This window comes from Microchirus variegatus, assembly GCF_963457635.1.
Source record: "Microchirus variegatus genome assembly, chromosome: 18".
In the NCBI taxonomy this organism is placed as follows: Eukaryota; Metazoa; Chordata; class Actinopteri; order Pleuronectiformes; family Soleidae; genus Microchirus; species Microchirus variegatus.
The window spans coordinates 16,375,380-16,402,645 of NC_139819.1; the positions used below are offsets into that span (position 1 = coordinate 16,375,380).

General features: G+C 41.5%; 1 protein-coding gene across 1 annotated transcript; it reads left to right on the forward strand.

Moving 5' to 3' along the window:
• Positions 1–727: 727 nt before the first annotated feature.
• LOC310939791 (regulator of G-protein signaling 3-like) lies at positions 728–25,671 on the forward strand (the record flags this gene model as incomplete). The annotated part of the gene is made up of 26 exons (XM_083904635.1): positions 728–759; positions 1,798–1,953; positions 2,861–3,152; positions 3,240–3,432; positions 4,398–4,500; positions 5,150–5,218; positions 6,838–6,898; positions 7,005–7,118; positions 8,758–9,153; positions 13,750–13,812; positions 16,839–16,920; positions 17,141–17,246; positions 17,343–17,439; positions 17,584–17,865; positions 19,044–19,083; positions 19,170–19,429; positions 19,569–19,652; positions 20,609–20,720; positions 20,829–20,998; positions 21,574–22,156; positions 23,459–23,682; positions 24,555–24,601; positions 24,679–24,777; positions 25,038–25,099; positions 25,194–25,360; positions 25,438–25,671. 26 exons carry the CDS (start codon positions 728–730, stop codon positions 25,669–25,671), a joined length of 4,128 nt encoding a protein of 1,375 aa, XP_083760761.1.
• Between the last annotated feature and the right edge of the window lie 1,595 nt (positions 25,672–27,266).

Genomic DNA, 27,266 nt, shown 5'->3' on the forward strand with positions numbered 1-27,266 from the left:
CATTTGAAGAACAAACCACAACAGAACAACACCTGAGGTTCAGGCTTTGGTTCTGTTTCTCTTCTTAAATGCTCAGGTTTGTGGACAGAGTTTGGTTAGTTACTGTGGAAACATGTGATCCCTCCTCCTCTCAGTTAATGACAAACACATGTGGACCCCCTCAGTGTCTGCAGGCTCGCAGGAAGTCACATTCAAAGTCAAATTGGCTGAATTTCACATTAGTTTTTCACAATAAATGTCTGGTGTTGATGTTTCACCCAGACAATAGGCCACAAGCCAGTTGTTTGCTGTGAGGAGTTTTAGATTATTAAATTATATTTTAATAATAATAATTTCTAGCATCAATGTAAACTGCCTTTTAACCTCTCTGTCTTGAATTAAATGTATTAATTTTGCTACTAAATCTTCATAAATCACTGATCTTTTCTTAATGAATAGAAATATATAATTATTTGCTCTGGAGCTAATACTACACTGTCTAACTCAAACTTTAAGAACAGAGTCAAATCCACTGGTGGAGCTTTTGTTTGGAAAGTACTGACAGGAAACGCTGTGCTTGTGTGTTGCAACTTTATTTAGGTTTGAATTTTTTTTTTTCCATCAGAGGGAAAGTTTGAAAAGAAACAGTCACTTGAGCTGAGGACTGAGGGCCAGTTATACTGACCGTTGGGTCAGATAGTAAAAGTTACTGTTTTTGTTAGAGTTAGTTAGTGTTAGTGTTGGACTCATGGAGGCTGTGTCTCGATGCAGTAGGAAAAGGTCAGTGTGAATCTTCATTACAAATGTATGATGACACTGTTGAGTTCAGATTCATGTGTTTTGTATTATAAATCAGATTGAAACTGAGATTATGAGTTTATATCCATGTTTCAGATGATGTGTTCTCTAATTTATCAAGAAAACATAGACCAAACCTTTTTTTTTAAAGAAATTGTACAAGAAATACAGTGGATGACAGAAACATTCAGTGTGTTACAGACTTTAAAGTAAATGTTCATCTTTATCAGAATTAAACAAGTGGATAGATTTTGATCCTTAGACACTAATCTTTACATCTGTTTATAAAAGTTAAACACAGGTGGAGTAAATGTACATCACAATAAAACCATAGAAAACATTCAGCATTAACAAAGATGAAATACAATGATAGGGAACACAGCATTGTGCATATACAGCACACCACAACACACAGTACAATAATTAGCAAGCACCTGAAACAAATGGTAACTTTAAAATGAAAAAACAGTATTTTTTGGGATGTCTGAGAAGAGGTGCATTTTTCTATCTGGAAGTGAATGCGTGGAAAGTTTCAGAGGAATTGTTAACCTAGAAACCTAGAGAAAGAATGACAATTCTGATGGTTGGAGGTGGTGTTGTCAGGGTCACCGGAGCCTCTCACATCCCCCATGTTTAACCACAGCAGCGGAATGAGTTCTTCGTGAAATCTGTGGTCAAACCTCAGAAGAATCTAAACTGACGGACACTGTGTGTGTGTGTGTAATCTGTTAATCCTGCTCATTAGCTCTCATCAGTGTGATGAGCTGCTGCCTCATGTCTCACCCAGTTCCTTTACTGTCGTACACTTTAAAACAACAGCTAAAACATTTTGTCACTTTCATTTTCAGTTCTATTATATTTACTTTCACTTAAAATGGACAATAAAGTTAATTAACATTCAACATGTTGCTATTGTAAATATAAATCAACTACCGATTTGATATTTTCTTTCTAAAAACAGGTGCACAGGTTTTACAAACTGCATCGATCATAAATATAACAACTGTTCTCTTCTGATAGGTCCAGTGGTGGATTTCCCCATCAGCTGCAGCCTGCAGCCTGTAAGAGGAGGTGCACAGAAGAGCAAGAGATGAAGAGGAGGCGACCAGGAGAAGACTGGAAGGAGAACAGGGATCTAGAAGATATGCAGAGGAACTGGAGGATAGAAAACAGGCGGTGAGAACAGTGGACACATTGTGAAAGTGTGTTTTTTTTTAGTGTAGTATGAGATATTGACACAGTCAGAGCAGACTGTGATTTGCACACCACGAAAAGCTGATTTTAAACAGTTAGCTAAAAGCAAGCGCATTTTATAAAATGTATGCCAGCTAAAGTCAGTAATGTTTGAATAATATGTTAACGTTGTTTTATATTATTATTAGATTAATTTTTCCAATAGAATCACATCCATGACTTAAAGGGACACTGTGTAGTATTTATGGGTTTATATAATCCAAAAGCCACTTTTTTATACATATTATGTGCTCCTGCATTGTCTAGTCGCTGTATAATATTTTTAGTTTCATTTTCGTAGTGTTTCAAAAAGTCATGTAAAAAAACATGGTTGCGGGCCGCGGTTGCATAGCCACTGTTAGCAGCGAGACACCATGTTTCTTCCGGAGCCTGTAAGGACAAACGCGAGAGAACAAATCAAGCGACACTTTACTTGTAGCGGAAGTCCCGCCTCCACTCTCTCCGCTTCGTCTGCTACGGCCTCATCTGCTGACACGGAGAAAGACGACGAGGACGAAATTTGACCGGCTGAGGATACCGTACCGCTCAGGGAAGGGAGGGGGTGAGCAGAGGAGCAGTTCTTTGTTGTAAATTTCAGCCTCTCCTCTAGATGTCACTATAAACTACTTACTTCACCTTTAAAATTGTCATGCAGGAGTTGAAACGCTACTTATGTTTTTTTTTTAATATTTTGCTGTGATTTAGTCATACAAACTTAGATTTTAAGACTTTTCAAGTTCATGATTATTAAATAATTAAACTGATAATTTCCCTAATTCACATTATTATCCCATGGAGATCAGATTGACTATTGGCTACTGATGATTCAGGCTTCTGTTTCTCTGTGCAGGTTTTCACAGACTGGACCCATCAAAGGGAAAAAAGTAAGCACTGGATTATCTGAGAATCAAGATAGATCCGGATTTAGATCTGGAAGTGAGATCTTGTCCAGCAGACCTGAGGTGCGAGAGGCCCTCATTAGGAAAGCAAGAATCAAGACCTCAGTCCAGACTGTGGTGTTCAGAAGCTCTGAACTGGTCCAGGGTTTAATCACAACAGACCAGATTGAATCAGGATTCACAGAGATAAAAAGGAAACCAAGCCAGTTGCAGCAGAGCAGGACAACCGTTTCCAGATCTGAGGTTTGTTAGAGAGAGAGAGACTGTGTCACTGTGTCAAATCCCAGTCCTGACCTAAACTTTGCACTGAACTCATGTGGTCTGCACTAGGTCAGGTCCAGGTCTTCAGCAGGCACTCAGAAGACTGCAGGCCTGTCCATAGATCAGGCCTCAGAAAACAGGACCAGCAGAAGGAGGTGTGAGAGAATCATCAATCCAGAGCCCATGACAGGAAAGGGCAGGAGACCAGAGACCAGGACCAGGAGAAGAAGGAAGATCCACCCGTCTGCGTTTAGAGGGAGAGGTTTGTTCATTCTCCATCCATCCATTCATATTGATCAGGTCAACAGTGACAATGGTTTTAAGGGATCATTCATCAAACTGCAGCAGTAGACAAAAGGTATCAAAAATCAGTTTTTCATTGTGTCTCCACTGGCAACTAGGTTCCATTAACTTCTGATTTATCACATATCAGATTTGTGTTGCATCTGATGTTATGTGAACATCCTTTCCACATGGAATCTGATATAACTGTTGTCACCACATACTGTATCTGATCTAGGACCACATACTATGATGCAGATCTGGATTTGAAAATTGTATTGATGATGATCAGATCTCTGTGTCCACACAGTCTTGCCAAAAATGGATATGAATCACTTTAGCCTGGTGATCTAAACATAGCTGCATTCAACCATACTTCAAAAAAAGATATCTGAACTACTTTTTTAAAGTTAGAAATTTAAACAATTTTTTTTTCTAGGTCGGTTACGGCTGTCAATCACTCCGGAGGTGGGACAGCTCTTCATTCAAAGTAAGTCCTGCAGAAAGAGACCATATCTTATAGTCATAGTACAGCCATGGTGTTCAAAGTTAATTATTGACTAAAATCAACATATTCCTTTATATGTTGCTGGAATCATTAAAATACAAATTGTTTGATTTTTTGAGAAGACTGGACAGTAGTTTGCCAATGAACCAGCAGGAGGCAGCAGAGTATTTTTCTTTGCATACCACAGCTTACAGCCATTGCAAAACCACAGGTGCATGATGAGGTATTTAAGGTCCTTGAATGAACCCCAGAGGTAGTTGTGGATTTTCTAGGGTCCTTTATAATATAAATTATTACATTATGCTCTATCCCATATGCTGTTCCAGAGGACCAACACAACCTCGCCTAATTTTTACAAACCATAACTAAACCTCCTGCTCCTCTTCCCCCCACAGTTAAAGTCAAGTTTGACTCTTTTTACTTTTTTCTGTCTTTAGTCCACGAGGCCCGAGGACTGATGGGAAAATGCCAGAAGCTGTGTGACTCATACGTGAAGGTGCAGGCACAGTTTGATGAAGATGATGATGATATTATGGTGATGTGATGGTGCTGATGATGTCAGTCACCAGTGTAATGGCAAATTCAATATCTTTGTCTCAGAGCTAGAGCTGCCCAACACCCCTTTCCTAACATAAGATACCAGGTGCTTTTGTGTATTCAAATAAGGATGTCTAGACTCAACGTTGCACCTAAATACAACATCCTACATGATACCTCTGTGGGGAGGTCAGCTCCGATACCTGCAATACACAAAAGGGTGTGAAAGCACGGCCTGGCTGGGCAGACCCCTGCAACAGACAAAGGGATGTGAGATGGGTGTTCCTTAGGTATAAAAGTTTAGCACTTGCCATGCTCTGGGTCTTTCTTCAGCTTCGACCACTCATGTGTTGACTGACCTTTTCTTTGCAAAGAAAATAAAACCTTGTCGGCCGGCAGAAGTCTCTACTTTATTCTTTACCAGCAGAAGAGAATTTCCTCAACATCAGTTTCAGATGAATCCTGTTTGGTTTGTTGTTTAAGCTTACAGTGACCTCTGACCTCGACCATAACATCAGGATGAAGACTCAAACTGTTCTGGATAATAGGAACCCACAATATGACCACAACTTCACACTGTGAGCAAGACACGCACTAACATGCACACACAGGCACATGTGCATGTGTAACCCATATGTCCTGTGTGTTTCAGGCGTGTTGGTGATGACCTCTACCTCGGCAGGTTGTTAGTGTCCGTGTTCAGAAAACGGACCGACAGCAGGTCAGTAAACACATCGTTCTTATAGGTTTATTACAGTTTTTCTCCATTGGTTTGGCTCATTTCTTGAAACAGAAATTACATTCTCAAAACTACATGGACAAATCTCCAAACCACTTCGCAGTTATCCACAACAGAATTGCATTTCTCATTCATTTATCAAATTGTCTTAGTACATCTTTGCAAATGATTAAGTACTTGTAGCCCACAGTTAGCACAGTTAGCCTTCATTTAGCACAGTTTCCAAGTGAATAGATCTTGTTGATCTAAACTGATTGTCTCAGTCTCAGTCTAATGGTTGTTCTCTGCAAAACATGTCAGCATCATTTCATTGTGTAAGTCATCACTTGCACAATAGTCTGTTCAATTGTCAAAATTAGTCAAGAATATAATACCATACCATATATGAATCTCTTGGAACATTTGATAAATGTATCATAATTGACACATTCTTTGATCTGATCTGTCATGTGTGAAACTCCTCCTTTGTTAGCCAAGTTCTATTTTCACCTGACCTTGACCTCAGTTACACAGAAGCTCCTCATTTTCTTGGACCACCTTCATTCTGATTTGAGCAATGAAAATGAGAGGACTGGTCAGGCCTCACCTACCAAAGTATGCACTTGTGTGGGACAATGTGAATTTCCTCCATGGCCCTGCTCATCAGGGCCTGGTTCACTACTCATCCAAGGATGGTCATGGTGTTTCTACCACCTTACTCTCCTTTCCTCAGTCCTATTGAGGAGTTTTTCTCTGCTTGGCAGGAGAAAGTGTATGAGCATCAGGCTCAAAATCAGAGGTCCCTGCTCCATGTGATGATATTACAGGAGATCAGTGCAGGGGATGGTTGTGACATGCACACTGTTTCTTCATTGCATCACAATGGAGAATATACTCTGTGATGTGAACGAGAATCTGTGGCCAGACAGACAGCAGCGTATGGATGGCCAGGAGGGTGAGGACAGAAGTGTACTCAAGCAATGTTAGTTTTGAATCTCCAGCTTTATTTTGTTTATGCGTTTATGTGACAGTATATTGTATATATACTATATATATTTTTATGCTGATGTATGGAAGTTAGTTTAGTTTATGAGTGCAATGTGTGATGTCAAACCTTGGATGGTACTCTTACCATAAAATCCTAAAAAAAAAATCATTATTCCACACAATTGTATTCTGTGAGCTGGACAAAACAAACTAGTACAGTAACCATAGTCAATGAAGGACTGGGCTAAGACTGAGAGGTGGACATGAGGGATATTTCAATGGTCCTCTGCCACAGTGACAAAACATCTAAACATTTTGACTTGTAGTGCTTACACAATGCCAAAGGGACCATGGATTTTGGGGGCACTGACTATTTATATGAGAAAGAAATTTAGTTTTGACACATAAATGAACTGATTTGGGAGAGATATGAGGTTTTGCAGGTGAACCATGGTGTTGTGCTGAACCATCCAGTTGTGTTGTGCTGAACTGTAAGACTGTTGTGCCAAACGATCTTAGAGTTTTGAGTATGTCATTTTGGTTTCAAGAAATGAGCCAAACCAATGGAGAAAAACTGTAATATGTTTTCATCCAGTTCAACAACGATCGCCCATCTTAACTGTGTCTCCTTTCAGGTGCAGGCAGCTGATTGGCTGTATGAGTTTTGGGATTGGTTCTCTAATCTTGTCCTCTGAGGTCAGACAACAGAAACTTGGACTGCGATTTGTTGTTTTGTTTATAAAAATTGTACATGTCGGAAAGGAATGTCTGACGTGTTGTCTGCACTCTCCCTGTGATGTAGCTCGTCACTGGTTGGTTCTACCTGCTGGGGGAGGAGTTTGGACTGAGCAAACACCTGAGAGTGACATCACAGCATAACAGACCAATGAGAAAGCCAGGGGAGGACCTGGAGAAGGTAGCAACATTCTGTGGTGAGTTTAGTTTTTAACCCGTGTGATGCAGCATTATTTTTGTGTTGATGGTTATTTTGCACAATTATGATAACTTCCTGATTATTTTCTGATCATTTATGTTGTCGTTTATGTGTCTTTAGTCTGTTGGCTATTTTTTTTTTACCTAATTGCACACTAACTGCATCCAACCTTAGCAGCATTATGCACATTTTGCACTTCAGATTACTTTGGTGTGTAGACTGTAGTGTAGTTATTTGATTCTGGTATCTGTGTCTGGTAAATGGCATCTTTTGTTGGGTTATTATGACACAATAAATATTATGAACTTTTTGAATCTTGCACCTGGCAAATACTCCATATTACAAAATACTCAAACTAATAAAAACTAAACGAAAATTAAGCATTTACAAAAAATAATAACCAATAAAAACTACCAAACCTGCTCTAAAAACTAATTAAAACTAACTCATTTAAAAAACAGAAAATAGTAAAAACTGAAACTAATGAAAAATCCAACACAATTAGTACTCAGTGAACAGCAATCCAATCCAGTCCAACACAAATAAACAGGCCATACAATAAAACTATAAAAAAAGATTAAAAAAACAATGTCTCATACTGGGTCGAAAGCCAAAGAGTAAAAATGGGTTTTAGAAGTGGACAGTGAAGGGGCGTGTCTAACGTGCTGTGTGAAACTCTCAGAAAACCATAGAACGGCGCCTTTAGTTTGCTAATGATTAGAAGTGCAGCTGCTGACACACACACACACACACACACACACACACACACACACACACACACACACACACACACACACACACACACACACACACACACACACACACACACACACACAATGTCCCATATGTTTTGTCTATTTATAGTGATGAGTAGAGAGAGGGCCGAGTGAGGAGCAGATGTAAACTAAAAGTGACTCCTGCTCTCTCGCTCTCCCTCTCTCATTCTCCCCAGGGGTCCACATGGTTACCATGACAATGAGAAGCTGCCTGGTAACCATGTGACCCTCACAATACCTTTCTCAACTCCCCCCATCCCTGACTCCATCATTCTCCACTTGCCCCTGACCCCCCCCCCCCTCACCCCCTCTGACATCACACTGAGTTCTTACTGTCGTTCGTCCCGGTCAACCAGACAGAAAGGAGAGAGGGTGGGCAGGACAGAGGACGTCTCATCTGCAGCACTTCATAGTATACTGGCTACTATGACTGTGTAATACAGAGCGGTACTTGTACTTGGTCAGTTTATCAGGGCTTCATCAGCTAGGACCATGCACAGACCACATCGAGGACCTGACGAGGACTTTTCTTCAGATGAGCTGTCTTTACATCTGACTGGAGATAAGAATTGAATGAAAGCGTGTCTGAATTTGTCCTACAGAGTGAAATCTGTGTGGACATTATGTAGGTTAGAGGATTAAGTGAAAGCTGACTGCTTTTTGGCCAACAGAACCACATCGTAGGCGTCTTTTCTTCTTGATATTTTCTGAATGTTGACTCTTCACCCCATTGTTTCTCAGTCAAGGACAATTTAAAACTTTCAGGAAACACTTGAGACACTTCAGGTTCAGCTAAGAAACAGAACCCCCAGTCTCGCCTTGTTTGGTTAGCTCTTCTCGTCTAGTCGATCCTGGCATCTTCGCATCTGAGGACACTGAAGATGTTCTGGAAGAATGTGGCATGGTCTTGGGACGATGCAGCAGGTAATGATGATGATGATGATGGTTATCTACTTGCAGCGGACCTCAGGAGGACTCCAGATTCCCCTCCCGATAGTGACCTGAACTGCATCACCACTACTGCCACTGCCGCTGCAACCAGTCTGTCAAACTGCAAAGCTGCCACCACTGGACTCAAGAATCTGACCAACAGCAGTGGGACCTACAGTTTTGACCCTTCAAAGTCCATCTACAGCTCTGGTCCAACGAAAACTGACAACAGCAGCCGTGTCTCCACGCTGTACAGCAACGCCAACCAGCACCTTTCAAATCAAGGCAACAGCAGCAACCATCAACTGATGGTGAGTCTGCAGCCACGGGTGCGTGAAACAAAAATCTACTCCTGTATGTACTCCTTTTTATTCTATTTGAAGTGAGCTGGGATTTGATGAAATAATCGTTATACAGTACGTCCTACTGTTGCCTTCACCACAACTCATGTTACTGTCTAAAGCACTGATTTTTGTTTTTGTTACCCCAAAAGTAATGCAGTAGTTTGTAACACGTCTCAAATGTGTACTTTTAATTTGTGTATTGAAGTAGTTTTAAAGGTGCATTTTGTAATAAATCTAAAGCAACTGGCCATAAAATCCTCCTAATTTGTCACAGAGACTGAGGAATAATGTTCATATAACAAATTGAACTCACCAACAACAACAGTACAGCCAAAATATTTGCATTAAAAAAAATATTTTGCAGACTGCAAATCATGTTTATGTTTTGAAATCATGTTTTGGCATGTGGCGCCACCTACCACCGTCTACCAATCATTGCAGTCAGTAGAGCCTCAGCTGCCGAGCAACCACGGGTTGCCAGTTACTTCAGAAAACGAAACCTAAAAGACCTCGGTATTTTGAATTTGAATGTAGTAACCGTTTTTGGCCACATTCTTACATATGGCACCTTTAATAGCAGATAGTTTTCACACTCGATTTCAAATATAAGAGACTTTAAGGCCTTACTCCATACGCCAATGATGACATGTGGCAAAGAACTGAGGTGAGATTTACTTGATTTAAGACTTGACGTTGGTTGTACAAGTCCTGATCTGGACTTGGGTCTAGGACTCAGGTCCATCGATAATGGCACAGGTTTGGTATTCACTGGTTCATCCTTACCAAACAGAATCAGAACTGTCATTGAGCCAGTTTGTCTAAAACTCTGAAATCTCTGTCAGTTCAGAGACAGATTTACCGATCGAGATCACATGCTGTTTGTGTTTGAGTGCTTTTCTTTAAAAACTCATCAAAGATTCACGTGTGATGAATTATGGAGTGAAGCTGCTTCTGCTGTTCACACAATGTCACACACAGTGACACATACACACACATACTCACATTTGTTTTGCTGTTTTTGTGAGGACACAACTCATTTGCCCCTTAAGTCCTTAAGTGAAACATGGCCTCGATTCCAAGGCCTGAAATAGATTGGTCCTCTTGATGGATGTACAGGACTACACATGGATGTGGGCTAGTGTTAGTGTTTGTATTTTTCTTTCCTGTCTTTATTCCAAACATTATTCATTTTGGCTTCATTCGGATAAAATGTTGCAGGGAAAAGGTCTTTGAAATTACTGTAAAAATTCCCCAAACTGTTTTAATTTCAACACTCGAAAAAGCAGACAGTTTGTTGTCTCTTAATTTGACTTTGTTACTTTTGTTTTGTCTTAATGCAGTAGCTATAGGCCACAATTACAAAACACAGTTTGTCACATCTCTGTCCTTAGACCCTCGACCAGGGTAAAGAAAAACTACCAGGGAAAAAAACCCTAGTAACAGGGAAAAAGAAAGAGGTAGAAACCTTAGGGAAAACCACAGGTGAGGGATCCACTCCCTGGACGGACAGACGTGCAGTAGATGTTACCCAAAACATACAATACACAATTACAAAGAATACAGAGTAAAACGTCTTTAAATGCCAGCATCCATCTGGATCACTGGGTTTGTCACAGCCTGTAGCGAAGGCTGTTGTGGTCAGAGACTTGGGGATGACGGAGTCCTCGTTTCCGTCGTGACCTCATACCGTTTGCTGGTGGCAGCAGAAAGTAGTAGTAGCCTCGAAACTGGATTTGGATCCTGCAACCGTAGGGTTGTGTGTGTGTGTGTGTGTGTGTGTGTGTGTGTGTGTGTGTGTGTGTGTGTGTGTGTGGGGGGGGGGGGGGGGGGGGGGTGCTCTGTGCCAATCTCAGCTGATATAGGGCGATAGGCGCCTTACACCCTGGAGTGTTCGCCAGTCCATCGCAGGGCCATGGTGGTGACATGTATGATAATAATAATAATAGTCGTAGCCTCGATAATGGATCTGGATCCTGCAACCTGCAAGATGAGCACACACAAAGAGAGAGGGGAAAGGAAGGGAAGACATTCATAATATTCATACCCTGAGAGATTGAGTGTTGAGTGTGTATGCTTATGCAATAGTTTGCTGAATGCCTGTCCCCTGCCCTTGTGTACTGTAACTGTAGATATCAGAGATGGGAGTTAAGTCGTAACCTTCAGGTTTCAAGCAAGTCCGAAGTCATTCTGGCAAGAATCAAGTTGAGTCTCTGCTTTAAATCAAGCAAGTTACAAGTCATGTTGTATGACTTTAGAAGAAGAAGATGATTCCCCAGATATTCCACATTTGAATATGCTAAAAAGTCATTTTGAACTGCAACATTTTTATCAGTAACATAAACACTGTATTATACAATAGCCATGGAAATTAAATTAGGTTAAAACCCACCAAGACATTAACTAGCGTTAGCTTAAACCTGACTTCCTGTCTTACCTTCCTTTGTGGGATTGGAAGTGTTGAATGATATTGAACTTAGTGATGTTGGTGTTGCTCGGTTGCCAGGTTTGTACACAAGGCCGCAAAAGCAGACACCTAATGTTTTCTGTGTTTCAAAAACAAATTGTAACAGTAACTCTAAAATCTAACTGTTTATCTTTACTGTTAAGTTTAAATTATACTTTTGATCTCTGATTTTTCTGAGCTGTGCAGTTGGGATAAATAGTGTTGTTCATATTCCAGCCCAGTAGGTGGCAGTATGTAGATTGCATCACACAAAGAAACAGGAAGTGCGATATTCGCTTGCTTTGCTTGTGCAGTAATATATTAACATTATGCGTGTGCATGTTTTACCTATATTTCATGGGAACAAATTAGTATTTTGTGACTACGAATTAATATTTTGTGCACACAAATCAATACTCCCCCCCCCACCCCCCCATGTCATGTCTGAGGCTCTGTATGAAATAGATGATTGTAGGTCAGGCTTTGATGTGGAAATGTAGCAGTGCATGATGGGAAATCTGTCCTTTTTTCAAGAAAATAATCACTGGTTGTACGATTAGATTAAGCAAGATCTAATTTCAAGTCATTTTACTCAAGTCTAAGTCAAGTTGAGGCTTTTACCAACATTAATCAAGCAAGTCTCAAGTCCTCAAATTTGCTTAAAGGTTAAGTAAGTAGTTTATAGGGCCATCTAGAGGAGAGGCTGAAATTTACAAAATCTGCTCACCCCCTCCCTTCCCTGAGCGCTACGGTATCCGCAGCTGGTCAAATGTCGTCCTCGTTGTCTTTCTCTGTGTCAGCTGATGAGGTTCGTGAGGCGAGGGAGAGGGCGAGCTACTGCGGCCGTAGCAGACGAAGCGGAGAGAGTGGAGGCGGGACTTCAGCTACAAGTAAAGAGACGCTTGATTTGTTCTCTCGCGTTTGTCCTTACAGGCTCCGGTAGAAACATGGCATCTCGCTGCTAACAGTGGCTATGCAACCGCGGCCCGCGACCATGTTATTTTACATGACTTTTTGAAACACTACGAAAATGAAACTATTATACAGCGACTAGACAATGCAGGAGCACATAATATGTATAAAAAAGTGGATCTTGGGTTATATAAACCCATAAATACTACACAGTGTCCCTTTAAGTCAAACTTGTGTCAAATCACATGAGTCAAGTCCCCCACCTCTGTTAAATGTTTAATAATTATGAAGGTGCTCATATCTTTCTGTGAATATTTTGTGTTTTGAGAGATAAATTTAAACTGAAAATCAGTACCTTGTTTAGAGACCAGATTTCTCAGAGTTTCTGTAATCTCAGCTCACCTTGATTGTGTTGGTAAGTTACTGCTGTAATTTAGGGTGAGTCATATCATGTGAAGATCTACACATCAGGTCTATGGGGAGTAGCTTCAGAGTATAAAGAGTAAAAAAATCCTGAATGACATTCAGGATCGCACGGAGGGGAGGTGTGTGAATGTGTACGTGCATGTGTGTGTTCAGGAAGTGTGTGTCTTATCGCAGGGATACATCCAGTGTTTTTGTGAGTCACTTTGTGTGTGTGTGTTTCCTGCTATTCTTCACACTGTTGGTTCTCACACACACACATACATACTGCTCTAACATGCAGATCAGTATGAATTTTCACACACTCCTGCTGGACCAGGGTCTGATCTAGTCCCTGTTCTAAATGTGGACTTGTTTTGGACTTTGTCTGGATCAGATCAGAATTGTGTCTCCTTCTTTAAATCTGAATTAGGATTTCACCTGGTGTGTCTTTTAGACATCCAGCACTGGGTTTGACATGGATTTGTGTATTTAAACTGGACTCGGCTCTGGCTTGTGAAGTTAAGACCTAAATTAGATATGGTTTGGTTTGGACTAGGGCCAATCTTGTTTTTTGGAAATTTGGCTTTGATCTGGTTCTTTAAATCTGAAAACAGGTCTTCAGATGGTACCAGAACCTTAGAGTTTGTGAAGTCTGTGTGAATCTATTTACATTTCTAAATACGGACTTGGAATAGAGCTTGCTTTTTCTTTTCTTTTTTGTAAACGGGCTAGTTTGTCAGACTCTGGTCCTGTAGAGGGATTAGCCGGACGGCAGGTCTACAGGATTTGAACCAACAACCTGATCTGTGGCCATGCACACCATTCACCGACTGTGCCGAGTTTGCATCGGACAGAACCTGCCTCAGGTGTGTGTTTTGTGTGTGTATGTATGTGTGTGTGTGTGAAAAGATTAGGATGAAAGTTTATATTGAGATGAAAAGGTCTTTAAATCCAATAAACCCAGTTGCTTAAGTTTAGGACATTTTAAGAATATGTTTATATATATTGTATCAGGTGAGCCTTTTAGTAAGTTGCTAAAAATGGATTCTTCTTGTGTCCCCACTGGCAGCCATGTTTACAGTAGAAGCAAACACCAGTCTATCAATCTGGTTCTCAGTGCAGGGGGTGCACACAGTGCAGTCAGTCTTGACCATATGTCAGTACACCATACAACTACACTTCAAAAAATGGGAACTATCTCTTTAAATGAAATCTCAGTCAAAAAAAGCAAACAAAGAAGAACCTGGTAGACTTGAGTAGAACCAAGTCACATGTTTGTCAGTACTTACAGTTTTTTTTGTGTTTTTTTTTAAACGTAGTCAGGTGTGACAGGCATTTCTGCTCATATTCACTGAAAAACTGATCTCAGCACAGTACAACTAAACACAGTTCTAGTAGAAGCAAAACAGCAGGAAATGTGCAGCCTGTGCAGAGGCGCAGCTTGTGAACAGGCAAGGCAGGCAACTGCTTGGGGCCCCGAGCTGATAGGGGGCCCCCCGACACTCGGAGTCTGAGGGCTGTTTTTACTGAAATGTGCAGTGAGCAGCCACATCCCAGTCTCCCTTAAAAACAATGGAAGATTTACAATGACATCTCGGTAGGAAACCTCCCTAAAGGGGCCCCACCTCACTTTAACCTGTGTGAAGTTATCGTTCTGCAAGTTAGAAAATGAAGAGGATTATTTACAGTGTAATGCATATCTTTTTTACTCAGTTTATATATGTTTTTGTTCAGTTATTTACAGTATTTTATTGTTCTTTACATTTATAGTTACACATACTTTTTAATTACAAGGTTTCTCCATGGTATTTCATTCATTTCGAAAAAAATTTGAACTCATATGTTTTTCGTTGGTGTCAGATTATTTATAACATAATGGTGATGAACACTGGTTGGAAGGGCCCCCTGGGAATTTTTGCTTAGGGCCCCTACAGACTCTAGACTCGCCTCTGAGCCTGTGTGATTGGCTGCTCAGTGTGATGTCGGTGACCGCCTGTCATTTCCCAGCAAATCCTCCAGAGTTTTCTCTGTGTGTGGTTTTGTAAGAAAGTGTGTTTCCAGTCCAGCTGGTTGGATAAATGTTTAATAGTCATAACCATTTTCGGCTTCTCTCTCTCTCTGAGAGAGGAATAGTTTCTAGTCCAGCTGTTTAGATAAATGTTTCATATCCTTATGTTTAAAACAACGGTGTGTGATGTATGACTGTTCCTGTGTGTGACAGGCGAATCAATAATTCACACACAGATTAAAGTTGAAGGATCTGTTGAAAAATGGCATCAGACAGGAGAAGAGTGTGTGTGTGTGTGTGTGTTTGAAGCGGGGTCCATTATTGTCTGCTGTTCAGAGTAAAAGTGAAATGTCCTCACCTAGCTGGTTCTTCCTTGGTTGGATCTTGTTTTGTTTTTAGTTTTGTGTCAGTTTGTCTTTATTACTGTTGCTTAGTTCTCCAGGACCAGGAAACTAACCCTGTATCAGGACCATGAACATGGTCTGATGGAGTGTTGAAATATTAGGACTGATTCTGCAGGGAAACACAAACACAGAGTTGTGTCTTGTTCAAATACCTTCACCCCAGAGTTCGCCTCATCATGCTCAGATGGGGGTCCGGGTTTCCCTACAGAAGTTTTAATATCAGCCTGTCAGTCTGAACTCGGGGACATTAAACTTCTTTTGTGGAGAAAATACTCTCAAGAGAGTCGACCTTTTCCTTCAGAGTGTCGGTGTTTACAGAGTCATGGAAACCAGCACCCACACTGACCTCCAGTCTGGATCTGACACAAACACCCCGACTCAGTCAACATAAAACCGAGAGCAGCAGGCCACAGTCCAGACAACACACCTCTCACAGGCTATAGGCACAGAACCTGCATGAAGTTCATTCTAATCATTAAACACCAAACTCTGGTAGCAACGAGGAGCTATTGACGGCTGATTTAAACACGGAGAAACAATAAGTTTGTTTGCTGTCCATTTCATATGTGACAAATTCAACCGTTTATCTCTGAGCAATTAAGAACACTATGGGTACAAACCTCTCAAGCTAACCTATCTCATGATTAACTATGCACCAGATATAGTATTTTTTTAAAAAGAGGGCTGCAAACAAAGAGACCAAGGTCAGAAGTATTCACTTTTAAGTGGAATTACCAGACTTGAACTCAACTGTGTTTGGCACGTTTGGGACGATATATGCTTGGCATTCAAATGGTAATGTTGTGAGAACCTTGTTTTAAGTCATGTGCAAGATAGAGTTTCGTCAAATATTTAATTATATATTTAAATTAAATATAATATTGGTTACAATCAAGGGCCCACGGTTGGTGTAGTGGTTAGCGCTCTCTCCTTCCAGGGTTCCCTGGGTTCGACCTCCCTGTGTGTGTGGGGGTTTTCTCCAGGTTCTCCGGCTTCCTCCCACAGTCCAAAAACATGCAGATTTGGGGATTAGGTGAATTGGTCTAAATTGAGTAGGTATGAGAGTGAGAGTGAATGGTTGTTTGTCTCTATATGTGGTCCTGTGATGGACTGGAGAACTGTCCATGGTGTACCCCGCCTATCACCCTATGTCAGCTGAGATAGGCACAGCACCCCCCGCGACCCTCCTGTGGAGGATAAAGCGGTAGATAATGGATGGATGGATGGGTTACAATCAAGTGAAGTTATCTTAAAATCAATCATTACCTGCACTTGGTGACGTGATTGTGAAATCTTCCATAGACCAGACTGTCTATTATGCAGATGCAGCTCCTGTCTTTGGACACAGCAACTGAGTATTCAGACACTGTGGGGATGTTAACTGAGCCCATCTCTGTTCTGTTATAGAGATCACACATGCACGTACTCATCAACATCCATGTGTTTGGCTCACAGTCTGCACTGACTCTGTTCTGTCCAGGTGAACATTATCCGAGGAACCGACGGGTTTGGATTTACAATCTGCTCCGACTGTCCTGTCAAAGTCCAAGCCGTCGACCCCGGTGAGAAAGTCACGCAACATACGTAAATGTACAGCTGAAATAACAAATAAACATCTGAAAACAAGGAGCAGGAGTTGCACTTTCCCTCCTCAGGACCAGTATCTGCTGAGTCATCAGTATCCAGGTCACATGGATTGAGACCTTCTTTGATTGGCTGGGTGAAGTCACTGGTTCTTGTGATGCCACACAACTCAGTCAAATGTCTCTTCTCTGTTCACAGGAGGTCCTGCTTATCAGTCTGGACTCTGTCAGGGAGACTCTGTCTTGCAGCTGAACGGACTTCCTGTAGAAACTTGGAAGTGTGTCGAACTTGCCCACGCCATTAGGTAAAGCCCACCTCTCACACCATCTCTCTGAATACTCAGTTTGACAACAAAACCTTTCCAAATAAGTATAATAAAACTATATGTGTGCCTCTGCAGGAGCTGTCCATCTCAGATTGTGTTGGTCGTATGGAGAGGTTTACCTGACCTAAGGTCAGGATGTGAAACTTTGCTTCAACCATTAACAAACAACACAGTGAGTAACTGGTAGGGTGTTGTCACATTGTGATTTCACAGCTGTAATTGATGAAAAGGACATGACTACTATTGCTTGGTCTTTGTCGTTTGACAGGTGAGTTCACCTGGTATACAGTGAAGCTAACAGTCCTCTGTTTCCCAGATAACCGGCAGGAAGCTGCTGCCTCACCCCACCCACAGCAAACATGGCCGCAGACGGGGTCAGGGCTCCGTGGTTCGATCCAGTTTGGCTGCTCTAGGTTCTCTGTGGAGGGACAGAAAGGAGGAGCAGGATGAACAGGAGGAGGGGGAGGAGGAAGAGGAGGAGGAGGCGAGGGATGTAGCTGAATACTCCCGCCGCACCACCACGCTAAAAGGAACACGAGTGACATCATCAAATGGAGACAATTACATCATCCTGTCACCTGTCTCTTCAGGAGGACAGGTGAGTTTCAGTTGGTGGAGTCTACAGGTCCACAGCATATCACATAGCCCTTAAAGTGATGTGGAACATTACCTGTAATACTTGTAAAACTTTTTATATTATAAAAAGTGACATGATGTAGGATCAACTAACAGCAGGGTGAATGTCACGCCTGTCAAAGCCTGAGCTTTCAGGTCCTATATATTCTTTTTAATGTGTTAATTAAATTACATTATCTCAAATGAACACATGAATTGTAGAACTGAACAAGATATATATTTTGAGAACTTCTACTCTGACTTAGGTCTTTAGGTAGAACACTTAATCTGAACTACTATTTGAACAATTGGCTGAGAACACATTTTGAAACCTTCATCTGAAGTAGGCCATCTTTTGCCTGACCAACAAGCATGGAATCTTTCACCAGAACCACAGTTCCAGTGGTTTTTCAGATTATTATATTAAGTTTTTATTTATAATACAACCGATCTGATACAGTTTAGATTCATGTTAAATTACATTTTTAGAACATGTGGAAATTCTCTGCTGCTGGTGAAGAATGAAATAGAGACTTCTGTCGGCCGACAAGGTTTTATTTTCTTTGCAAAGAAAAGGTCAATCTACACAGTTTTTCGTAGCTGGAGAAAGACCCAGAGCATAGTGAGCCCTCAACATTTATACCTGGGGAACATCCCTTCCAGATCTCTTTGTCTGGGAAGGGTCTGCCCCTCCAGGCCATGCTTTCACACCACCTTCTCTATTGCAGGTATTGGAGTCGACTCCCCTGCAGAATGTTGTATTTAGATGCAAGTTGAGTCTAGACATCCTAATTGGAATACACTAAAGGACCTGGTATCTTGTCCTCTTGTGTTAGGAAAGGGATGTTGGGCAGCTGTAGCTCTGAAACAAAGACAATGAATTTACCATTACAAACATAAAACATTTCACAACGTACTGTATAAGAATTTATCCAGCCTGCAACCTTACCTTGAATCCATCAGCTGAACTAGAACATATGCATCGTTTAAAGTTTTTCTTTCTCATTTTAGCCCAGATCAAAAGTGAGAAAAAATCGAGAGCACAAACCTTATGTATAACCTCAGATCCTAACATAGAACAAAGCAATAATAATCACTGTAGAAACACACATCTGTGTTGATTTGATTGGACACATTCCATATGTTTTGTGTCTTTTTCAGCAACTCCACCCAATTTATCAAGACAGGAATGGAACGATTGGTATGTTCCCTGGTCTTAATATCGCTAATTCGTAATTTTGACGAGTATATTTACTAAATTGTAATATTTATATAATTCATCACTAGGTCGTCTATACCAGACTCACCCCAGCAGAGGTCAGAATCTTCTCCGTGACCCTCGACCTGGATCATCACGACAATCGTTCACCAGCCACACCTCCACCCTGCCCCCGCCTCTATCCTCCTCCTCCTCTGCAGCCATGCCCACTAACTATGGCAACTACCAGAACTGTACCATCGTCCAGTCACATCTGCCCTGCTCTGCTTATGAAAGTCTCAGTATCTCAGTGGCACCTAAAACCGTCATCTTCCCCATCTTTGTTCAGGTCAGAACCTTTAACCTTTAAATTGACCCATGACTAATACTAAAGTCGCCATGTTAAAAGCAATGGCCTTTAGTTTCTGTGTGGAACTTTTCAATTGAACCAGAGTTTCAGAGTCTGCTGTTGGTCTTGTTGATTTTAGCCTCTGGATCTGTGCAGCCCTGAGAGAACCTTGCTAATGTCAGAGGAAATGATTCTTCACCAGGCGGACCTGCTGCCCGCAAAGGTAACAGTAGTGCAAATGTGCGAAGTACCACCACCAATTATGCCAACGACTGCAATATACTATAATATATATACTGAAGTTCTGCCTCTCAAAGAGAGCTCTCGATTGAATCAAGAGAGATTTGCTGAGATTTGTTTGTTGTTTGATGTTGTAAAGTTTTCTTTATGTCTTTGTCACCCAGCACTACTGATGCGTATTTGCATTGACATTGTCACCCTCATTGTGACCACACCATCACATTACTGCGAAAGATTTGTTAAAAGTATTACTAAATGCTAACACTGCTACTCACAGCACTGCTTAGAAATCCTGATAAGACACTGAGCCGAGTTTAGGATTATTGATCCCGACTGAACCTGATCCTGAAGGACTCAGTGACCTCTGAGGATAAGTTTCACTGAAATGGATCATATTGATAATACTGCTGACACACACACACGCACACGCACACGCACACACGCACACATGCACACACACACACACACACACGCACGCACGCACACATGCACACAAACACACACACACACACACACACACACACACACACACACACACACACACACACACACACACACACGCACACGAGTGAAGAGGTTCTGGGAATCTGCAGTGTTGTAGTTTCATGTTTTCTTTAAAAATGATACGTCTGGTGGATTCTGACAGAAGTCAGAGATCACGTTGACATACTTACTTCTTAAATAACACTTGTATGTTTCCTGTATGTAAAAGTCACATCCATGGTACTGTGGATGATGAGTTCATCACAGATTAACTCAAACATTTATTTACATAACTCATCTGTATGTGTCGCCTAGCGCATGATGGTGGGCAGTTTCTGTCATGGCCATTTGTAGCAACTTTGTTTGAAACAAACAAGACAACAATGCTAGAAACTGGTACAATGTCCTATAGTGTGTGTTCTACATGTTCAAAGTGAGTGTGTGTGTGTGTGTCAGGTGACAGTGTTGATCTACAATGACCTGCTGCTGTTGACCAGAGAGGATGAGGTTGGACGCTGCAACGTCCTACAGAGTCCACTGTTTCTGAACACTCTGCATCTCAGAGAGGGTATTATTTGTTCTTGTTATTGTTTTGTTCAGACCTCTTAGAGCTGTTGTTTTTGTGTGTAATCTGATTGTTGCATTTAAGTTTTTTTTTTTGTGCTGTTGTGTTCAGTGTCATCGCAGTCGCTCCACATCTACATTGTGCAGACCTCCCAGACGTGTTGCCGATGCATCTTCAGTCTGGAGTCTTTCAGCGTCGAGCAGAAAATCAGAGTCCGTCTCTGTCTCCACGAAAACATCCATCACCAGCTGATTTCCACAGAGAGTGCACACGGCCATCAGGTAGAGGACAGGTTTAACAGAGCACTCATGTGTTCTTGTAGGCGTCACTTTAATGCTTGACAGTGGAGATGCCTGCAGACTTTGGCTATTGGTGGTGTACACCACTGTTAGGTAAACACTGTCTTAAAAAAACAAAATGTGCAGTTCGGCAATGTGTGATAAATTCAAAATTAGTGATCAGCCATACACTTAAAGCCATCACTGCATACATGTGACTGCAGAGCAACTCCACACATGTGGCCTCCCTTTATACCTGGCATTTGAATGCCTTTTCTGTTATTGGATAGTGTTTATTCACATGCATTTACACCTGCATCATCCAATCCAATTGCTATTCGATATTGGTCACACCGTGACAATGTGGTCACAAAGTGTCTCCGACCACCTCCTGAAGTGGTTTGGCAGATCGGATAACAATCCGTCCTCGGGTGTATTTTTACACCTGTACTTACAAGTGGTCAGGGACTATTTGATTGTAATACGATCACAGAAAACACATTTTATTGCAAATTTGTAAAGAAGGCCTGTGAGACTTGTATTAACACAAACTCTCCTTCTTTTTTCCTCCTCCTTAGCACTCAGACCTCCCCTCAGACTTTGGCCTTCTCTCTCTTGGACACTCTGACCTCCTGTATCGTCCCTCCTCTCCTGATCCTCCCCTGCTTCACCCGCACTCCTGCTACGCCTCCCCTCGAAATGATCTCGGACCTTCGTCGCCCTCTCCTTACGCCTCAAACTCCCCTTGCTCCTCCTCCACTCCCCCTCCTCCTCCCCCCTTCTCCTCTCTTTCCCCATACACCACCTCGTCCTCCTCATCTCACCCCAGGAACATTACGGCATTATCTCATCTCCCTCCTCCACCATCTTCCTCATCCTCTTTTACTCTGCGGAGTCCAGTCTGGAAGGAGAAGGGGAGAGCAGACGAAGAGGAGAGGAGGAAGAGGAGGAAGCAAGAGGAGGAGGACGAGGTGGAGGAGAGGCAGCAGGGTGAGGGGGAGAGTGCCTCAGAAACATCAGAGAACGTGGGAGTTGTGTGGGGACGGCGTCACCAGTTTAGCCCGCAACACTTCAACATGAAGGAAGAGGAAGAGAGCGATGAATATGAGGAGGAAGAGGGAGGAAGTGCTGAGGAATTTCCAACCTCCTACAGACCTGCAGGTCAGTGTGTTGTAAACCTATAACTGAACAAGTGAAATAAGATTAAGGGCCAATTCCAATTCCTATCTTAACCCTCAACCCTTATCTTAACTGGCCCTCAAAACCAAGTGTTGAGGGTTATTTTGTCACTTAGAAATGGGACACCCCTTAAATGCAGATACGTCTTCAGACTGTGGGGGGCAGAAAAACGTGAAAGCTGCGTCCAGTCTGTCAACTCCAAAGAAGAAGAAGAAGAACACATTTACGTCACGATTATTTATTTATTATTTTATTTCAGTCAAGTTATTAGGTTGTCAGTTAGTTATAAGATGATACTCATACAAATACCACAACCACGGACATATTCAGCTGACAGTTACCACACACCACGGCTTATTGAAAAGTAAACGATAGCAAACGATCGCGTGTGCGCACTGGCCGGCTATTGACAAAAGATTGTAAAATAAAAATAAACGTTACGCAACAATGACGTAAGTAATCCATAAAATGGGCCTAAACTAAGATAATACAATGGTTTTCATAATTTTTATATCTCTATTAACAAAGAAAATACTTAATTTGTATCGCACTCGCTTCGCTGCCTTCGACGCCATCTTTCTTATGTGAAAACATGCAATGCATTCTGGGTAGCCCTTGCTCCCAAGGGTGGTCTCGGAAAATCTCAATATTGAGGGGCGCGATACAGCCCTTAAACTTGCCCCTCAACTTAATTTTTCTGAGAATCGGGACAGCACTTGCACTAGAGGGAGCGCACATTTTTGAGATTGAGGATTAAGATTGAGGGTTAAGCAAGGAATTGGAATTCACTCTTAGTGACTAGTAAAGAAGTCACTGAAAAAAGCTGAATAGATAAAGATGTCTGTGAAGGTTCTCACTCATTCAGGTCATAGTCATCTTCAGTAAATAGATAAATCACAGTTTAAAATCCTGGTTGTATGAGGTTGTACAGGACAGGCAGTAAGTGCTGAATGATTATAAAGTGTAGAGAAAGTCAGATCACACGGAGCTATTGGTCTTCTGCTGCCTTGTTTGGTAAGTTTGTGTCACTTCTGAACAACAGGCTTAAAACACTAAAGCCACAAAATAACACACACAATTTTAAATCTGTAATTTTATAAATGGGTTTTGGTTTGTGTTGAACGGTTTAGACATTTACACAAATGTATTTTTTCAGTTGGAAGAGGCAAAAAATAATTAGAAAATATTCAAGATTGCTGGCATAGATTTTAGTCGCTAAAATCTATTTTTTGTCTTGGGTTCCTTTTTCCTGTCTGGTTGATTAATTGATTGATATTTGCTCAGTTCTGCAGCGCTCGCTCTCTGAGGGTTCTTTGCTTCAGGAGCCCCGATCGCCCCGCTTCCTCTCTGACAGCACCATCCACCAACTCACCCGCACTATGACCTTTGACGCTAACCTTGGTCCATGTGCCAAACCATTACCACCCTCCCCACACACTCTGAGGAAACAGCTGACCAAGGAGGGGGGTTCTCTGCACCACATGCTGCTGCTGCTAAATGGCACCAAGGTAGAGACCAGTTGAGTCAATTATGGACAAGGACAGACAAGGATAGACGAATACAGAGCAATAGAACACAGAAAATATTGGGAGAGTTGAAAGCAGAACAATACCAGGAGAGTGATGTAGAGACAGAACAAACCATAATAGCAGCAATCAGATCATTCCAAGATAAACCAGTCAAAACCAGATCAACGACAGAACAGTGGGAACCAGAACAAACCATGATAGAGCAGGCGAAACCAGAGCAGGTCAGATCAGTACATTTAAAGGCTGTATATACTGTAATAGAGCAGTATGAACCAGAATAGACCAGACATTGGCAGGAAAGACAAGTGAAGTCCACGTCAGAGTTGTAGAAATGTACAACATCCTGGGACAGAGTAGTAGAAACCTGATCATTCAAGGATAGAGCAGCAGAAATAAGATCATACTGGGACAGAGTATTAGAAACAACCGACCGGGCTCTGACCAGGACAGATGAGTCCAGAGCATTATAAAACAAAACTAACCAGAACAGACCATTAATGAGCAGTAGAAACCAAAAAGAATCACAATATCACTTATTTGGATAAAGCAATGGAATTCAGAACATACCAGACCAGTGCAGTAGAAACCAGAAGAGATTAGGATAATGCTGTACAAACCAGAAAAGACCAGACCAAAGCAGGGGAAACCAGAAGATGTAAGTATAGAGCATTAGAAACCTGAATGAGATCACTGTGTTGGGAACTAGAGTTCTGGAGGTCCAGAGAAAAGTAGAAATGAATAAAGACAAGTAGAGAACAGCAGAGGGAACATACTGCTATAAAGTCTACACATTCAGGTTGAGTTTGAAAGAACCAGGCAGAATCTGACTGTCTGCTGTTTTGTTTGTTCAGGACTCAGAGTTCAGAAACCTTCACCTGAGGAAGAAGACCAAGAGTCTGTATGTAAACACACTCACTGTTGTTGTCCCGTCCTATCCTGTCCTGCCTTTTTGACTTGTTGTTTTTATCTCTTCAGAGCGGCTGATGTTCGGAGTCGCCTGTCATTTCTACACCGACGAAAAAACTGTACCCGTTTCCACGGTAACAGTTTGGAGAAGGCTCTGAAAAACAACCGGTAATACAAGACGCTTCAGTACAATTATACTTTTGAGACCCTTATCAAGGAAATACAAATAATTATACTTTAGACCTAAACATCCTAATCTAAAACCAGGTCTAGATGTTCAGACCTGAACATCCTAATCTAAAACCAGGTCTGAACCATCAAATGGTTGAAGTCATCACTGCCAAATCCAGCTGATTCCTATGCGATTATTGTCTGTTTTCAACACGGTCCACGGGGGATTCACTATCTGTGGTGTTTTGTTTTTTCAGACCGTCTCCTGTGGAAGTGCTGAGGTGGGCGGAGAGTCTCGAGGCTCTATTGTCCAATCAGTGTAAGCTCATCTAATTCCTGTTTGTGTTTAACCAATAGTGAGGGGAGTTTAACTATTGGCTGAAAAATCGACCTGCTCTCTTCTCATTGGTCAGATGGTCTGGCAGTGTTTCGTCACTTTCTGAGGTCAGAGTTTAGTGATGAGAACCTGGATTTCTGGTTGGCTGTGGAGAGATTTAAAAGAATACACCCCCTCAACAAGATGGCTGCCAGAGCTGAGAAAATCTTTGACGAGTTCATTTCTACCAGTGCAGCAAGACAGGTAGAAATCTGTCTGTCTGTCTGTTATGTGACTGATCCTCTGACTTGTCTTGTAACCTCACCTCCTTGTGTGTCTAGGTCAATGTGGACTCATCTGTCAGAGAACTGACCAATCAAAGCCTGCATCTTGGTGTTAACCTTACTTCCTTCCAGCTGGCCCAGGATCAGATTTTCAGCCTAATGGAGACCGACAGCTATCCAAGATTCCTCCGGTCCCAACTCTATGCCCGGTTGGCCAATCAGACCTCACTAACAGCCACAGTATTGGCCAATCAGAGCCGAGCTGGGATCGTGCCTGACAGTCAATCATGACTATATAAAAGAGCAGGCAGAGGCGGGACAAAGTGGAGTAATTGATGATCATCCAATCAGAAGCTCTGGTCTGATCAGAGGCCGTTGTGCTGGATGTGTGCTTCTCTTTTCTACTCTTAGACAAAAAGAAACAAACATTCTTTATCCAAGTGCATTATGGGAAATGTATAATGCAGTGTTTGTGGTGTAAATGTCAAGAAATCTTCACCTCTGCTGCTCAAATTTGTTTTTATTACTTATTTTACTTCATCGTCTTTGTTTCAGATTGAAATATAATGTGCCACAAACTGATGAATAATTGCAGTAGGGTCATCAGCACCCACATAATACTGACAGACCATCAGCCTTTGCTGTGTGGTGTTAACTGTTGTGGGCTAATGTTAGCATGCGTTAGCCTGTATAATTTTAGCATGCTAGTGAATGTGCTAAACTGAATAACTTCTGCTAAACAAAACATTAACATGCTTAGCCTACACTTAACATTTAGCTGAAGAACAGCGTCACAGAGCCGCTCATATGTCTGTTTACACAGATCATCCACATTCTTTTATACTCATTTTTAACGTCTTGATGGCCGTGGCACGGATATTGAAAGACGTTTCAATGTCATATGATGCACACGAGAAGTTAAAGATTTAAATTTTTGGCGGATGACTGTTTTCGTCACGTTGTGACTGTCTACAAATGATGACTACTTGTACTGTATGTGTTTATTGACCCTTTATTACCTGTAATAACATGCAGTAGAAGCAGAAGCAGCAGAACAATAGTGGTGGTGAAATGAATCGTGTTTTTTTTAAGTAGGGTTATCTTTTAATTTTCTCATTTATCAGATGTGTCAATGGTAAAAAGAAGGAGACAAAGAGAAAGATAGTAAAACATATAATGTATCTCAAATAAATAAATGTGAATGACCCAGTGAGACAAATCAACTTAGTTTGTCTATTATTTCTATTTCATAGATTTGCTCTGTGAACAAACAGCACTTTAACACAAGTTGATCAAACCAGTGCGATTCGGGACTCTTGAGAGTAAACCTGTCAACAAACAGACTCATTCACAACATAATCAGTAAGGACTGTCCCACTGTGTGAGGGCCCTGTTACGGCCATTTTGAATTTTTCATAGTTTACCTCTTGAGACAAACCTCTGTTTACGGTTACTACATTCAAATTCAAAATACCGAGGTCTTTTAGGTTTCATTTTCTGACGTAACTGGCAACCCGTGGTTGCTCGGCAGCTGAGACTCTACTGACTGCAATGATCGGTAGACGGTGGTAGGTGGCGCCACATGCCAAAACATGATTTCAAAACATAAACATGATTTGCAGTTTGCAAAATATTTTTTCAATGCAAATATTTTGGCTGTACTGTTGTTGTTGGTGAGTTCAGTATGTTAAATGAACATTATTCCTGAGTCTCTGTAACATAATAGGAGGATTTTATGGCCAGTAGCTTTAGATTTATTACATAATGCACCTTTAATAAAACTACTAGAAAAGGACACAAGCATGTTTTGTGGTGGATAGTGTCTAATTTATTTCCATGACACTTAGGAGAAAATGCATCAGATAAAAAGTCACCACAGTTGTTTT